General features: G+C 48.0%; 1 protein-coding gene across 5 annotated transcripts in view; it reads left to right on the forward strand.

The window, feature by feature from the left end:
• Positions 1 to 16,319, forward strand: part of MYO18B (myosin XVIIIB) — a 203,156-nt gene that overhangs the window by 75,330 nt on the left and 111,507 nt on the right. For all 5 annotated transcript variants that reach the window (XM_054006610.1, XM_054006612.1, XM_054006608.1 and 2 more), the window contains 7 exons: positions 2,021 to 2,213; positions 3,540 to 3,620; positions 4,344 to 4,491; positions 7,137 to 7,296; positions 10,092 to 10,275; positions 10,660 to 10,861; positions 13,691 to 13,800. In XM_054006610.1, the coding sequence (XP_053862585.1) occupies positions 2,021 to 2,213; positions 3,540 to 3,620; positions 4,344 to 4,491; positions 7,137 to 7,296; positions 10,092 to 10,275; positions 10,660 to 10,861; positions 13,691 to 13,800 (1,078 nt within the window). The remainder of the gene's footprint in view (positions 1 to 2,020; positions 2,214 to 3,539; positions 3,621 to 4,343; positions 4,492 to 7,136; positions 7,297 to 10,091; positions 10,276 to 10,659; positions 10,862 to 13,690; positions 13,801 to 16,319) is intronic.

Genomic DNA, 16,319 nt, shown 5'->3' on the forward strand with positions numbered 1-16,319 from the left:
GGTGTTGAGAACTGGCTTGTTTACTTATTAATAATCGTTGTGACTTTGCAGGATTGAAATCAAGGTTACCAGTATGTACAGAGTAATAAACTGGTTGTGAAATCAAAGATTGAGCCATACGGATTGCTTGGTAGGATTCATTCTCTAATAAAAAGCTTGACTCTGAGCTGTGAGCTAGCTCTTAAGAATTATAGAGTTTGTATCCAACTCCAAAAGCAGCTGATGATTACTGGACATTTAATCAGCCTCTTTCTGGTGCTTCTAACAGTTAGTTATAATGCTGCCTTCTGGCCTGGAAACCCCAATTGCACCATCCCATCTCCCACTTGCTTCTCAGCAGCGATGCTGCAGCTGCTATAAAAGAAGGAATCCTGGGAACTGGTTCCTGTCTTTCTTATCCTGGTGTAAATCAAGGCTAACTCTAGTCAAGACAATAGAGAAAAGAATCAGGCCACGGAAGTCTCTTTGTTTTTCATTCTGATTTACAGCTCAAGTTGTCAAATCCAGAATCTAGATTCAATCCTGTGACTGGAAATACTCCAGATTGTTGCTTCTGATTTATTTCAGCCTGTCCAAAGATGATTCTCTGAGATCTCAGGGAAGAGCAAAATGCTGCTGGCTGTCTAAAATCCTGAATAATGACTCATTAGCTCAGAGAATGTGTCTTGTATTCCTCCGTTCCCTTTAACACCAGCTTTGTTTCACTTGTTTTTATTTTTCAAGCCAGCCCATCAAAGCCTGTAAAGCCATTCCAACAATGATACAGTATGTCACAGTGGAAAACTTATGTTTCAATGCAGTCAAAAAAATTGTGCTGACTCTCACTGAGTTGATGAGGTACCATGAATTTAAATCACTTTCAACTTGTACTATAATTTCAGAATCACAGGACTTGTCAGTGGTGCTAGGGGAAGGTGCTGATAGGAAATTCTTTAAGTGAATTCTAAAAATACTTTTGTTTCTTCCTGCAAACTTGTATTTTTCAGGGAGACTTCGGGATGCTAATGCCTAGCATTTTTCCCTCCAATTATTTTCAGCAATTTTCTTCAGTTGGCATTTGCCATCTGACAGAAGTACATGCTCTTACATCTCACCCATGTGCAGAATGTGCAGCTCTACGAATCGTGTTGTATCATGCCACGGGAGGACGAGATGGGAAACGACATAAAACAATGCATCTGAAGGAGAGCAGAGTAACTCAACCTTTTCAGAAATAGATATTTGAAAAAACCACAGAGCTTTCTCCAGGTCATGTTCCCACAGTTATTTTTATCTGAAGTATTTGGCATGGATGGAAACAAAACTTGGAAGAAGTTGTTGGAAAGATGGTTTCTCTCCCAGCGACCTACAGTATGTCTCTCCCTCAGAACATACTTGCTGCGTTCCGCGTTTGTGGTTATACATTTCCTCAATCATTTCCCCAGCATTCTTCCACAGTAGCAATATCACACTTTTTATTTTCCTACAGTCGATACTTTGGAACTTAAAACTGCCAGTAACGTAGTCAATGTGGCTCAATTAAACATCTTTAGGACCAGTCCTGCCACCCAAAGTTAAGACGACTTAGGTCTGAGGACTCCATATTTCAGGTATGCTGCCTAAGAAGAGGCATCTCATCCCATCATCCGTGAAAAGTTTATTAGTCCAGGTCAGGAACAAGCTATGCCAGATCTTCTGTTCTAGGCTGGAAGCAGTCACCAGTAATAAATAAAACAAGGAGGACTTGGATAAAGTTCAAATTCTAAAGGACAGGAAAATATCAGTAGCTATGTGGTTATTAGCACTCTGTTTTAAAGACACAAACATATGCCAACCAACTAGGCATTGTTGAGATATTAAATGTGGTGTTATTATTGCTTAGGGTCATAGGACTGTAATGATTAAAAGTGCCTCCTGGAATGATAGTTACAGGAGGAAAGAATATTTACAGTTGGGGAAGGAAATAATTTCAATTAACCAAATAGGACTCAGATATGTTCTTGTCTAAAGCTTCCACACTATTTTTACTGTGTTTTCTCAGGTCTTTTTCATCCAGTCACCTCTCCATGGCTTCCATCATGGTGGTGGACACCCCTGGTTTCCACAACCCTCGACACCAGAAGAAGGAGCGAGCAGCTACTTTTGAAGAACTTTGTCACAACTATGTGCATGAGCAGCTGCAGGCACTGTTCTACCAGAGAACGTTCATGTCCGAGCTGGAGAGGTACAGGGAGGTGAGGCCCCTGCTCTGACCCTCTCTAGGATCTGAACTGCTGTTCCACTTGCTGCATATCAGCCAGAGTGTCCACGGCTTTTTAAATACTGGCTTTTAATGAGAGAAGTACTGCTAAAGCATCCCAAAATCTGAATGGAGATTGAAGTCTTAAGCAATGTCCCCTTCCCACCTTGTTTGTGTGGTACTCCTTCCCCATCAGCTCCTTGTGGTCCCAATAGAAATCCCATTTGGGATGGACTGGCTTGGACTTCCCTTTGAGTAGCTTTGTCACATTGGAGGTGGCTTGAGGAGGCCCTGCTAGCGACATAGCTGAGCACTTGTCTTTGTACCCCTGTGTGCCAGGTAGAGAAAAGAAAAGAAAATGTTCAATTATCTAGGAAACAAGTTGATGTAAAATCCACAAACAATTGCAGCAAGTCAAAAATTAATCTGCATTTTAATATTGAAGTTACTTGCCTCACTCACAATGCTCAGGCACATTTTGTCTTGATATCAACCCATGCTTTTAGTGTCCATTTAAATCTGGGACCCCGCATTTGAACTGGTTCCATCTCAATGTGTGGGTGCAGGTCCCGTATCTGAAACCGCAGTCAGCTGCCTCACTCAATTCGCATGGAAAGACGTTAAAACTGTGAATTCTGCGGAAAACACCTGATTCATCTGCTGCTGGGGCCAGGAGCCACTTAACTCACGGCTGCCCTGAGCGTGAAATGGTTACATTAGCTGCACAAAGTCAAAGCATGTGTGTAAAATGATGTTTTTCAGAAGTGCTGAAATCCCCGTTGGGGAGCGGCATAATCCAACGATGTAGCACAAGGAAGACGCTGTCAGTAATGAATGGCTGGCTCGTGTCTATGTGGGGCAGTGAGGCTGAGAAAGTTAACAGCTGTAGAAACAGGCGCCTGGTAACATGGGCTTGTTGACTTAGAATTCTCAGCTCGAGAGGAAAACTGAATAAAAACAATAAAAAGCCTGCAAGCTGCAAATTAAATAATTGATTGTTTTCAAGATGCTTCCTTGTGAAGTCCTCCTTTATTATCACACCCTTATTTACGCAGCTTCTCTGACATGCACCCAAACCACTGCAGAAGCCTTGTGAGCACCCTCCGGGTGACAGAATTACCCAGTCCTGTCAACTGCGGCTTTGCCAGTGCAGTCAGTTCAAAGATTTCTGATACAGGGGCTTTGATCAGCCGACTTCAGGCTGTCACTCAGCAAGGGGGGGGAAGGAGCAGACACAGTTTTTCTTCTTGCAAGTTTATTTTCTCTTGGATTTCAAATGTCAGCTCCCCAATGAAGCAAACTTCTCACTAATGTTTTCCAGGAAAATGTCGAGGTGCCTTTTGATCTGCCAGAGCTCTCTCCGACGGCCACGGTGTCTGTCATCGATCAGAACTCCTCACAGGTAACGCGGCCGGGGAGCAGTAGCAACAGCTGGTTGCTGTCTGTCCATCTCCACGCTGGCGGGGAAGGGAGCAAGCGCTGGGAATGCTGCTGGTTATGGATCTTGCATTTCACGAGGATTAGTCTCCCTTTCGCAGTGGACAAAGGATTTCCTGAGGCAATGCGCTAACGTGAGGTGCGCTGGCGTTGGGGTGACAGGAACGGAATGGTGACTGGGGGGGGCGTTGGAGCAAAGGCTGCAGTTAGGTTCTTAACGTTTCACGGTATGTTCCCTGCGGCTGCTTTTTTTAAGCTATGGGCTAGTGCTAGTGAAGGGCCCAAATAACAGCTACAGAGAATGAAATATCGGTTGTCCCTAAAGCACATCCTGCATGGGTGGCGGCAGTGCCTGCTTCCCCACACACACGACCTGGTCCGTGCTCCTGCGCCGTCACCTGGATGGACACTATGATCAAACTTCACAGGGACCTCAGTCCCGCTGGTCCAGTCAGTTGTTGGCCTGAGACAGCAAACAGACTGAGCGGAGGAGCTCATTACTGCTGAGTTTTTGGGGATATGGATACAGAATCCAAACTCATTTTACATAAGTGACCGAAGAGCCATCACTAGAGGGCAATGTAATGCCTCATTTACCAGGGTCAGCTGAGCTCGCATCTCCGCTCTCCTCCCCTGCCCTCTTCGCTCCAGGTGGGAGATGTTCTGATGGGTTGTATCATTTTACCAGCTGCAGGTGCCGCCGGGGGGCCGGGCGGAAGAGCCCAAGGGCTTGCTCTGGATTCTGGACGAGGAGGTTCTGATTCCGGGCTCCAGCGACAGCGTGGTGCTCAACCGCCTGTGCTCGTACTTTGCCAAGAAGGGCACAGAGAGTGAGGGTAAGGATCAAGGGGACGCTGCTTGTAAAATCTGCAGAGGCGATGGGCGCTGCCCCTCCATTGGCACCTCCCTTGGGCCTGAAAGGTTCAGAAATCATCTGGCAAATCAAATGCCTCAGTGGGCTGCACTCTGCTTGGGGACCAGGGGTGGGGATCGTTTCTTGGCCGCAAAGGGCCGGGCTCAGCCTGGGTCTGACTCTGTCGGCTACTGCGAGCAAATGGGACTCTCAGCATTTTATCTGGGGAAGGCCATCGTTGAGCCATGGGGAGGCACTCTGGTTCAGTGGCTGTTACGTGCAGTACACCCTTCCCCCTGTCCTCTCAGCTTTCTGCCAGATCTTTGGGCATTTGGTGTCAGAATGAGTCCTTGAAAGTACCCTGTGAAAGGGCACGGAGAGGAACGGAGGCCTCGGAGTCTCATTCTAGGCTTTCTCCAGTTGGTGCTATAACCTCTTCAGGGGCCTCTTGCTGCACTTGATCAAACCATAGCTTTCTGCCTTTGCATCTCCTGAATACAATGAATAGCAACTGTGAACCAAAGGTCCATATTTTCAAAGGAGGGTGTAAAGGGGGAGCCGCAAAAAAAGCACATAGACCCACTGAGCTCACAACACACACATTAGTGAGTAGAAGCAGGCACCTCTTTATGTGGGGTTGGGTTTTGTGGGTGCACATGCATTTTTGTGGGATCACCCGTCGTAGTCTCTGACAAAGTGGCCCTAAAAGCCTGTGAAGCTACTGAGGTAGCATTTTGGACTCAACATATAACTTCCTAATGCTGTACTGCCTGGCCTAACATCTCATCCATTCGTGGGAACCAACAATCTCTCCATCCCTGCTGACCAGGCAGCTTGCCGGGCTGCAGGGGCATTCCTGGTGCTCTCTAGGGGACATGGGCTGGGCTGGGCTTTAATGGAAGTTCCAGGTTTCGATGCATGTACAGTATTTATCTTTGCATCATTGAATAAATCCTCAGCAGTGGAACCGGAGAGGAAATTTTGTGTGAGCAGATGTACAGTGCCAGCTAAGTGCATTTACTCCAATCAGCGGCTGCTTTGCCATTCACGTCCAGGGGAGCTGCAGCCGACTAGAGTCAAATGAAATGATTAAGGTTGGTGTCCGAGTGATGGTGCATCTAAAGGAAAGCCAGTTACAGACGCAATACCCAAATTATTTCTGGGTAGGTCAAGTATAGAAAGGATTGCCGTGTGTTCAGGACAGCTGTAGTCACCCAGTCATTCAGTGTGGAACAGTCTGACAGTGCTAACCCGGACAACTAGACTGAAAAATTCCCAACATTCTCATCTTGTGAAACTGCCCAGGTCAACGGTGGTAGAAGAGTTTGTGACAAATATCAACACTGCTGAGAAAATCGTTTTAGTTCCCGCACAGCAGCCTGCTGGATTCCTTAGGTTAGCTGCAGCGTGCGCCTCTGACAGCAGCACCTTTTGAAGGTGGGAACAAGACCAATAGTGTTTCAGACCCAGCTCCAAAACAACTTAAAATCCAGGAAGCAAACTTAAACATACAGAGCCCAAGCCGCAGCTGGTGTGAGTTGGCATTGAAGTCAGAGGAGCTGGGCTGGTTCACGTGAACTGAGGAGCAGGCCCATAAACGCTGTCGTCTCTGCAGTGTGCACGGCTTAAAGAAACCTTAGTGCTGCTAACCTGAGTGACCCAGAGAAAAGACCTTTTATATAATATGTGCAACAGGCACCGTTTATAAATAGACAGGAAGCTGGAGTCTGCCCAGGCAACAAGGGTGAGACTGTGAGCAGGGCCGGCTCCAGCTTTTTTGCCGCTCCAAGTGGCGAAGAAAAAAAAAAAAAAGAAAAAGCCGCGATCGGCGGCACTTCGGCGGCAGCTCTACCGCGCCACTTCCTTCTTCAGAGGCAATTCGGCGGCCGGTCCTTCCCTCTGAGAGGGACTGAGGGACCCGCTGCCGAATTGCCGCTGAAGACCCAGATGTGCCGCCCCAAGCACCTGCTTCCTGCGCTGGTGCCTGGAACCGGGCTTGTGAGCATCTCCACCCCCTGTCTGCTGGGCTGGTTGGGGCCGCATTGGCAGCAGGGGCTATGTCTGGGCAGCTATGCCCTAAGGAAAGGCAGCAGCGTGCAGGGATGGAGAATGGCACAGGTGGCTGAGTTGTTTCAGGCTTCACAGCTGCTTTCTAGCTCCATCGTTTTCCAGAAGCCAGCAGAATTGCACCGTGGGAAAGGCCAGTGCGGTACCTGTTTGAGTATTTTAATTTAACGTGCATCCATCTGACATTGCACTTCACTGATCTGGCTACCTTCTCTGCTGGGACAGGAGTTGGGAGGGGTGCAGGACAGAGGTTCCATTCCAAGGTCAGGGATACAGGAATGTACAACCTGCAGACAGAGTCTCTGCCCCTGCTTCTCTTGGACAGGTACAGCTTCCAGTACATAAAGGAGGTGCAGTATACGTTAGTTCTTATGTCAGTGCCACCCTTCACAAGCCTAGTCTCTTACTATACCGGGCTACCTCAAATTTGTGCTAGTGGACACAGCCCATAGAAACCCCATTCATATTAGCGGGACAATAGGCCCCCTGTTTGTGCAGCTTTGCTGACTTCACCCCATTGACCTTGAATAACCTCTGCTTGCTGGTGTATCGACATTCCAGAGGAAGGCTTCCTTCGCAAGTGTGAGCAGATGCTGCAGTTTGAGATCTTCCACCAGCTGGGCAAAGATCCCGTTCGCTACGACCTCACTGGCTGGATGAATAAAGCCAAGCTGAACCTGTCAGCCCAAAACTCCATCCAAGTCCTGCAGCAATCCCAAATGTAAGTATCAGGAGCAGACGTCCTGGGCAGTGTGCAGTAGAGAAGCAGGGCATCTTGTGACAAGGTAAATCAGAGCTAGGAAGCAGGGTACATCCGCAGCGCGCTCTCTGTCACTGCAGCACTAGCAATAAGAAACGTCGCCAATGAGAACTGCTCTGGGGAGAACATCCCTCCTTAATGAAACAAAGTGTTTTAACTGGGACTGGAAGTTGTAAAACTTTTCCCTGGGGCTAAAGCAAAGTTAATGGAGGGGAAAGCGATTCCATTTTGGAGGCAGGAAATTCTGAATGTGGTTTTTTCTCCCATCTTTTATTAAGCCTAAGACTTTTATGGGTATTTTTTGAACCAACTGGGGATCATAAAGTGGAAATTATACCTTTTGTAGCATTTATAACGATACTCCAAAGTGGTTGGCAGGCCATCCTCACTGGCTGTTTTGAGAGCAGCTTCAGCCTAGCTCAGTCCCAGAGAAGTTAAGGAAAATAATTGCCCTAGTTGCATAATCCTTCCTGAAGTCGGGGATAGCTTAATGGAATGTCTGCCACAGTTAAACCACCTGTCTCCACAGCTGCTTCATGCTATAGAGAACAGATTTCAGTTCCTCTTTCGTCACATCAGGAATAACCGTTCCATGGTTTCATAACGGATCAAGTGTGAATTTTTACTAAGAAACCAGAATTATGAAGGGCGAGCAGTCATTTACACAAGTCCCAAGAGCGAATCACAGCAGTTGGTAGCAGCAATGCACAAACTGGTTTGGGTCATCCAAGAGCTCTCTCTCCCTTCCTGAAACCTCACCCCAAACTCAGAGCCAAACTTGGCAGAAGTTTGTGAAGGTTTGGTTGCCTTTCCTGACATTATTTAGGGGAGAGAGGGGCAGGATCTCATGGTCTGAGCACTGGAGGGGCAGCCAGCAGTTTCTGAGTTATCATCTTGGCTGTGATATTTACTCCTCTTTGACCATGGTGGGCAAGTCACTTCACTTCTCTGTTTTAGTGTCCCCATCTGTGAACGGGGGCTGGTAACGCTCTCCCTTACCTAGCTCCCTGGGGTACTTTGAGTATTCACGAGTTCAGGTCCTGATTCCGCAACCCTTAATCAGAGTGAGAAGTACCCATTATCTTCAATGGGACTCCTCAGGCAAGCGCTATTTGGTGTGAATAATAGGTGCAGAATTGGTCCCTTCAGGTTTCTCAAGTGCTTCAAACATGAAAAGCAGAATGTAACGTCAGCACTATTGCTATTGTATTTTGTTGTTGGAGTCCAGCTGGGATCAGACATGAAAATGCTGCAAAGCCAGCAGAAATGGCATTTGTTTGACCGAGTCTTGCAGAAAGTCTGATCATTTGGGTAAGGCTGGAGAAACAGGGGCCGAATGATTTGAGGTTCACTCATTGGTCGTCTGCAATAACATCAAACACCTACGATTAATCAGCAGCTGGGCCCATTAATTTGGTTGACACAATACAGAATGAATAGACATGTATAGAGCTGGTCACAAGTTTTCCATCAGAACATGCTGATTCAATGAAATGGGTTTGTTTCATGGGAATGTTTCAGTTTCACCTACATTTTCAAAGGGAAGCTATCAAATTGTTTCATTTCAATGAGGTTGAAACGTTTTGTTTCAATAAGATTGAAATGCTTCATTTCGACATCATTTTGTTTATCTATGATATGATCTAGTTTATATGTTATATTTATTATTCAGAACATTTCAAGATCCTGCAGTCCTCACTCAGGCAAAACTCCCATTGGTCTTTGGCCCAAACTGAATGCCCAGGCTGGGATTTCGGCATTACAATGAAATTCAGTGGGACTTGGGCATCTGACTCCCTTTGAAAGTCCCAGCCTGAGCCCCCACTGTGAGCTCAGGTCATTAGTGTCTTCAACAGCCGTTTCAAAGTGCAAACATCCTTTCCAGGAATGGATCTTGGTCTCCCTGGCTGCCCCTGACCAAGGGCGATTGATTCGAAGGTGACACTAACGCTATTCAGCACCAGTCCCCACTAATGTAGAGAATGGATGAGTGTGAACATCCCAAGGTTCCTAGGGGCACCGGGAGCAGCTACTACACACGGGGCTGTGTCAGACACCAGGCGTCACATGACTAACACCATTCCTTCTGTCTCAAAACCACTGGGATTTGTATTGTTTCCTCTAGCACCCTGGCACATATATAATCAAATAGTTATTCGTGTCCTTACATAGGCAGTAACTTTAACCCGCTATTAAGCCACCTTCAGCTCACTGTGTTTGGGGTTTCATTTCAGTGAGGAAGTTAATGGCCATTATCCACTATGGATGAGAGACAGAGAGTCTCTGTTCACAGCCAGGTTTGTCTTAGGTAGGCCGTGTTCGATTGAGCCCTGTGACACACTCCCTTTACCTGGAGTAGAAAAGGGGAGGGGGAAGTCTGCTGTTGAGAGACCCTGTTCTTTCAGTACCTGGTCCCAGTGCTTGCCTCTAGCATATGTGCTGGGATACAATACCTGGTTAAACATCCAGAAGGAAACGCAGGTTCTTGGCACATCATTCCAGGAAATACTGCATTTCAGAGAATGATGACGCAATGTGGCAGCTTCCCCATAGGTAAGGAAGCTACAGTATCCAAACACTTTCCTTAGCAGTGAGCTAGCCAGTGCACAATCATGGTTTTTATTCCATTTTGCAGTAAGTTGAAAGGAAAAGGTTTTTCATTCACCTTTGGGCCATTATTGTGGCATCTCTGTGATCTTATCAATCAGCCCATTTGTGACTGTGGCTGGTTTATTTCACTGTTTCATTTCTGACAGAGATGCTCTGAAGAAGCTGTTTCTGCCTCGGTCCAAAATGCCCCTGATTTGCCGATCAGTGGCAGGTCTAGAGGGAAATTCCCAGCAAGCTTTGCAACGTACTGGTTGTGTGAGGAAGACCTTCACCAGCAGCTTGGCAGCTGTGAAGAAGAAATCTGTGTGTGCTCAGATCAAACTTCAGATGGTGAGTAACAGAGTTGTCTTGATACCCTCATGTATCGTAAGGGGTGGGTCAAAGTGCCTTTATACCATAGAGCCCATTGCTGCTTATGTCATGAGAGTCTCCTGATGCATCGGCTGGCTCGTTGTCTCTATTGCACTGGGCATTGTACAAACACCGTAACTGACAGCTCCTGCCCCACACAGCTGACAGTTCACTCAAACAGTGACACTGATTTGGTGCCATTTTTCTCCATTGGCCAGTTCAGTTTCTGATTCCTAGTTATTTGAAGAAACTCCTTGTATGTGGCTGAAAAACCCATCAAGAGGTGGAAAGGGAATTCCTGTTCTTCTCTTACTTCAGTCCCCAACTCAGACACATCTAATTTATCTTTTATTTATACCACAGGATGCTCTCGCAAACCTGGTAAAACGATCCCAGATACACTTTGTCCATTGTCTTGTTCCAAGAGTGGGAGCAGATGGCGCAGAAGGGAAGCCCTCCCAGCCCTGCATCACAGGAGAAGTAGAGCTGACTTTGGACGTACCAACCGTGAGAGTTCAGTTGTCTGGGGCCCAGCTGTTAGATGCATTACGCCTGTACAGGATCGGTATGGCAAGCCTACGCTGCACTATCGTTTTTTAGCATGTGTTTGTCCCACCCTCTCTTAGCCGCTGTACTGCAAAGCAGCTCAAGTGTGCAGTTACTAATACATGGAGGGCTGTTAAACTACTAGCTCCCGACTCCATCTCCTGATTAGCCACTTCTCAGCACGTCCTGTCTTCGTCTGTCACAGCGCAGTGATTGCCCGCTGGTCTTTTGCTTTGGCCATGGGAAAGAGGTGGATTTACCATGGCTTCTAGCTCCTTCACCCCAGGCTGAGGTTCTTCAGGACCTCTCCACCGCCCCCGACTGCAGTTCTGCCCACTCAGGAGCTGCCGGCCCCTCTGCCAGTTTACAGTCATGGAGCTGTGCCCGCTGAATTGTGCATAACCTCGTCAGTGCTAACGGCTGCCTTTCCCTTAGTTCCCCGCTGAGATGGATGAGCATGACATGCTCCCAGCTGAGCAGTTGGCAACACAAATGTTTCAAAGGGAAACGTAAATCAGGCCAGGCTCTGCCTGTTCAGAGCTCTCCTTATTGAGCCTTTACATGAAAAATTGGATATCCCTGACATTCCCTAGCACTTGGATCTCCTGTCATGTAAACAGTCAGAACCAAGGCACAAAAACTGCCAATTCCATCCACACATCAAACCGGCACTCCCTTGGCTCTGCTCCCCGGCCTGTGCCTGCAAGAACTGCAACCCAGAAGGCTTGCAAACATTTCCCACACAACGCAAGGCAGTTTACCAAGGGGAGCCGCTAAAGAGCCGGGAACTGTGTAGATTGTCCCAGTTTTGAGGCTGCATGGTGCTGAGACCAACTTCCACTCTGTTCTGGTGACCGTTCTATTTATCTGGGTGCATCTTTCATCTCACCTAGAATGTGCCTGGACTGGCTTCCGGTGGGTCTGGATTCCAGGGGCAAGTAACTGTTGCTGAGTGAGTCCCCTGCTTCTTCTGACTCATCTAGCGTTAACCAGCCAAAGTGCCCCCTCCAAGAGCATTTGCCATGGTGGGGGCTAAATGGGCAGGGACAGTTGGGGGCCCAGGCTATTTAGTGCATTGTAGAGCTTCCCCTGGCAATGAAATGCCTGGCAGTGGGGAGCACAGAGCATAGACCGTCTATGTTCTTGGTGCCCTGCTGTGCCCACAAGGTGGGGGGCCATGGGCTGCATTAGACGTCATTTGTGCATGGCCTTGAGAGCTGGGCACAGGTGAGGAACCTCGCAGTGGTCTAGACATGAGGCATCCAGGGATAATCATCTCTCCCTACGAGCCAGGCAGGGTTATTGACTTACAAACCACTGCAGTGTCTTTAGCGACAGAGGTGTGGACAGCAGAACCCAGAGACGATTTGAAGGATATTAGTCACTGCTCCGGGTACGTGTTTGTTAGAATTATTGGGCGAAGTGGAGAGTTTCTGATGCCGAATAAAGCCTGGCTCGGCAAGCTGTGCGGATGCCTGTCTCCTGCTTGTTAATAATAAATATAACTGGATTCGAAAGCACTTGTGAGAGCGAGTGTGAGCATTTGGGACAATCAGGAACAAAGAGAAATTATTCCTACTTTGGTGCCTTACTGATTACTGCTTTGCTGTCTTTGACATCACGCAGAATGAGCCGGGAGCTGCCACGGGGACATATTCACAGCCGAGATGGCAGGCTGACCTGCTGGGTGACAGATCAGGAGCTGGGACTCCGTTACACACTCTCTCTCTTGGCCAATACAGCACAGTGAAAAGCTTTTGCATATATTTTAAATTGGCACCTCGTCATGTTAGCCCAGCCATGGAGTGTAGATTTGGTTGGGTGAAGATGGTTTGTATTATGATAATACCTAGAGGTCCCACATGACACCAGGGCCCGGTTGTGCTAGGTGTTGTATACACACCTAGAAAGAAACAGTCCCTGGTCCTGTGAGCTTACAGTCAAACAGACGAGACTGACAAAACGGGGGAGAGAGAAGCTCTGATCAGTCCCCACCTAGTGCGTGGCGGGACAGAGGCACAGAGAGATTCAGTGACTTGTCTGAGGGCAGATCATTTGTGGCAGAGCTCAGAATAAACGCAGCTCTCCTGAGTCCCGGTGCAGAACGTTAACCACAAGGCTGGCCTGCCTTTCCAAGGCTATGGCTTCTGTGCACTAAGGAGGAAGGATGACCCAGAGTTTAGGGCACTGACCTTGCACTCAGGAGACCCAGGGCTATTTCCCTGCTCTGTCAAAGGCTTCCTCTGTGACTTTGGGGAAACCACTTATATTCTCTGTGCCTCAATTTCCCTGTAAAAGGGGGATTAGCATCATACGTTCCCACCTCACAGATAGATTGGGAGGTGCAGAGATGCCCCAGCAATAGGGGCCATACAGGTCTCGTTAATAGCTGGCAGTAAGGTTGTCACTGCCTTTTTAAATGGACAATAAGGTCTATCCATCTGTAGATAGAAGGTGAGCAATCTTCGCTGTCACTCCATTGAAAAGTTGTGGTGCCGAGATAACATAACATGCTCGCAAGCCCATGTCCCTTCTTGTCATCCGGCCTTGCTTCATGGGGAGCATCCCCAGGCCTTGCTTTCTCTCTTACCATTTCAATCCCTTGCACTAGCATGTTCACCCCTGTGCTCCCCCGCCCCTCTGCTTTTTGTAAAACAGAAAGAAAGTTATGTTGTTCTCCACCAGCCACCCCAGCATAACCTGTCACCCCAGGAGGAGGAGAATATGCGCCCAGTTTTTTGTTTTCTGTAGAGATCGATGGAATCGCCCCCCATTCTGATTCACTGATTAGCTAATGTGCAGCACCCCTCTCTGAAATGTGTACCCTACTCCTCTCTGTCTCTCTCAGGTTACATGGATCGCATGGTGCTGACTCAGTTCCGACGCCGCTTCCAGGTGCTGGCTCAGCCAGTGATGAAGAAATACACATCGGCATATGAAATACCAGATGAGAATAAGGTGCGTGGATTGCCCACAGTGTGTTGCTGGGGAGGGAGTGACCTGCAGCCAGATCCGCTCTCATGCAGCGTTCCCAGCTGCAAACATTCATTCACAAGGTTGAAAAAAGCGTCTATTTGGGGTTCTTGTTATTTCTCTCCTGGCTTCTGAACCTTTCAGCTGTACTCGCGAATGTGTTCAATCTTCTCTCTGCAGCCACCAGGGCTGGGAGCTGCTTTTATTACACAGATGAAAGCTGAGATTCTCAAGTAAGGACTTGACTGCGGGAGCTGGGGCTTTAAGAAAACACCAAATACAGCGAGACTGACTATAAACTCACAAGAGCTGGCAACACTGCGAGTGAAGCGATAGGCCCATGGATCTGCAGACCCAGCCCGTGGGTTGTTCAGACAATGAGCCGTCAGAGCCCAGTATTCATAAACAAAACGTGCAGAGGCTGCATATGGGCTGCTGCTGGTGTCACTGGGGCGTGGCTGAGTTTGACAAACCGTGGGCACAGTAGCAAAGGAACCAAGATTCATCTGCTAGCTTCCTCTTAGCCAGCCATTGATTCAGCCAGAGTAGTCATCTCAGACGCCTGAGACGCTCTAATTGCCCCCTGTGGCTCTCAGCTGAGGATTAATCATGGGGAGAAGAACGCCTGAGTTCATGCTGCTTTCGTGCACTGAGATCTAGATACTCCGTGCAAGGCTCTGGCATGTTTCACATGGTGCAATGCAGAGATGGGGATTAAATTGCCCTCTCTGGCTCGTGGAGGGCAGCGCTCCATCCTTCTTGGCTTCATCCTTCCCTTTGGTTAATGAGGGTGTAGTGACCTGAGTACTTTAGCATCTGTCTGAACTTGACTGGAACAGCAGCAAGGATCCTGGCTAGTCCCAGTGCTTCTCCTCACTAGAATTGGGTTTTCACAAATGCAATAGACAATCTGAGTCCTGGTCACGCTATCAGCATTTGCCCCCGTTATTGCACAGTGGAGAGGCCTTGGAGAAACCAACTTGGAAATGAAACTTGCTTTGTTCCTCCTTAAATACCAGAGAGTAGTGTAAACTGATTGAAAAGTCCTGCTCGTGGGGAGCTGGCTGGTCCCCTATTCTGCAGTGGTCTGGGCTGCAGTCCCCTTACATTACAGTGTAACTTTAGTTTGTACAGCAGGTTCCATACGCTCTGTGGAAGGTGAAACGGGCGCGTGGGTGGGTGGGTGGTCTCAGCTCACCAGCAAACAGCCTCAGCATGGAGCGGGCAGAGGGGGCAGACCAAAGCTCCCAGTAGCAGCAGCAGCAGTTTGTCTGCCAGACCTAAGCTTAAAGGGTCACTGTCAGGGAACCCCTGAGTGCAGAGGGACTTGTTTTGTTAGCCCTCAGCCAAAGAGCGGGCTCTGTTTACCTGTGAAGAGACCCACAACTGCCTCTGAGATCATATTGAGAGAGTCATAGAAACTACAGCTGCACAAGCTTCATTGAGGTGATGCTTCCTCCATCCACCTCCCCAGCCTGGCCTGTGCAGGAGTGTTGTATTGACTGAGGGTAGCACCGCCTATTTCTTTAGCGTGGTGACAAATCACCCCAGATTCCCATTCTCCCTGCAGTGGTTGGGCCTGGCCACTGTGACTGGCTCCCTTTCCCTCTGCCTTCACCCAACACAGAGGGGGAGTCACCCATAGATTCCCCCAGCTGGGGGTGTCTGAGAAGAAAATAAGGCAGCGTTTATAGAAGGGAAGGTGGATAATTTAATCATCAACGTCTCTCTCCATTTCTTCTCATTAATGGCCATGTCAGTCACCCACTTGCCTTTTGTGTAGCAAAGACTTCACCAAGACACTTCTCATGGGGTTCATCAGTTTCATGAGTGTTATGGGATGGGGCCAGGGTCTGATCTGATGGAAAATGATGCAACAAGGTCACGTGCAATAAACATAGCAGAAAAGTGAAGCTGCAGCTCTCTGCATAGCCAGAGCAGCTTATCAGTCGAGGATGGGGATTTCCAAGGATGTGCTCAAAGCCCATTGAAATTCTGTGACAGTTGGGAGCCAAACTGTCTTAGGAGCCTATGAAAATCCCAGCTCCAACCTACTCCTTCCCTTCCCCTAAGAAGTGTGAAAGGAGAAGGATGCTTAGGAATAAAACCTACTGGTTTATTTGCTTGCACATTTCATTTGCTCCCACATAGATTTTGAGTGAAAATGGGGGGCGAGGGAATGTAACTTGTTATGAAAAAGCTGATAAATATTCAAAGTCTGGAAAGGCCGATCGGAGATAAATTATACATAGATGTGCTCTGTTGTGCAAACTGTCAGTGTGCAAAGTCAGTTCGGACCTCAGGATTTTATCAGACAAGTTTGACGGCTGGAAATGGTCAATATTGATATTAAATGCTGTAAGAAGACAGAGGTGGACGAGTCAGCCGAGCGTAAGCAGGGGATTGGGAAAATTCATCCTCCCTGGTGCTGGCTGTAACGACATTGTGTTATAGGACGTCTGCATTAAGCTGCAATGGGCTGCATTAACTCAGCCACTGGAGCA

This window comes from Malaclemys terrapin, chromosome 16, assembly GCF_027887155.1.
Source record: "Malaclemys terrapin pileata isolate rMalTer1 chromosome 16, rMalTer1.hap1, whole genome shotgun sequence".
Lineage (NCBI taxonomy): Eukaryota > Metazoa > Chordata > Testudines > Emydidae > Malaclemys > Malaclemys terrapin.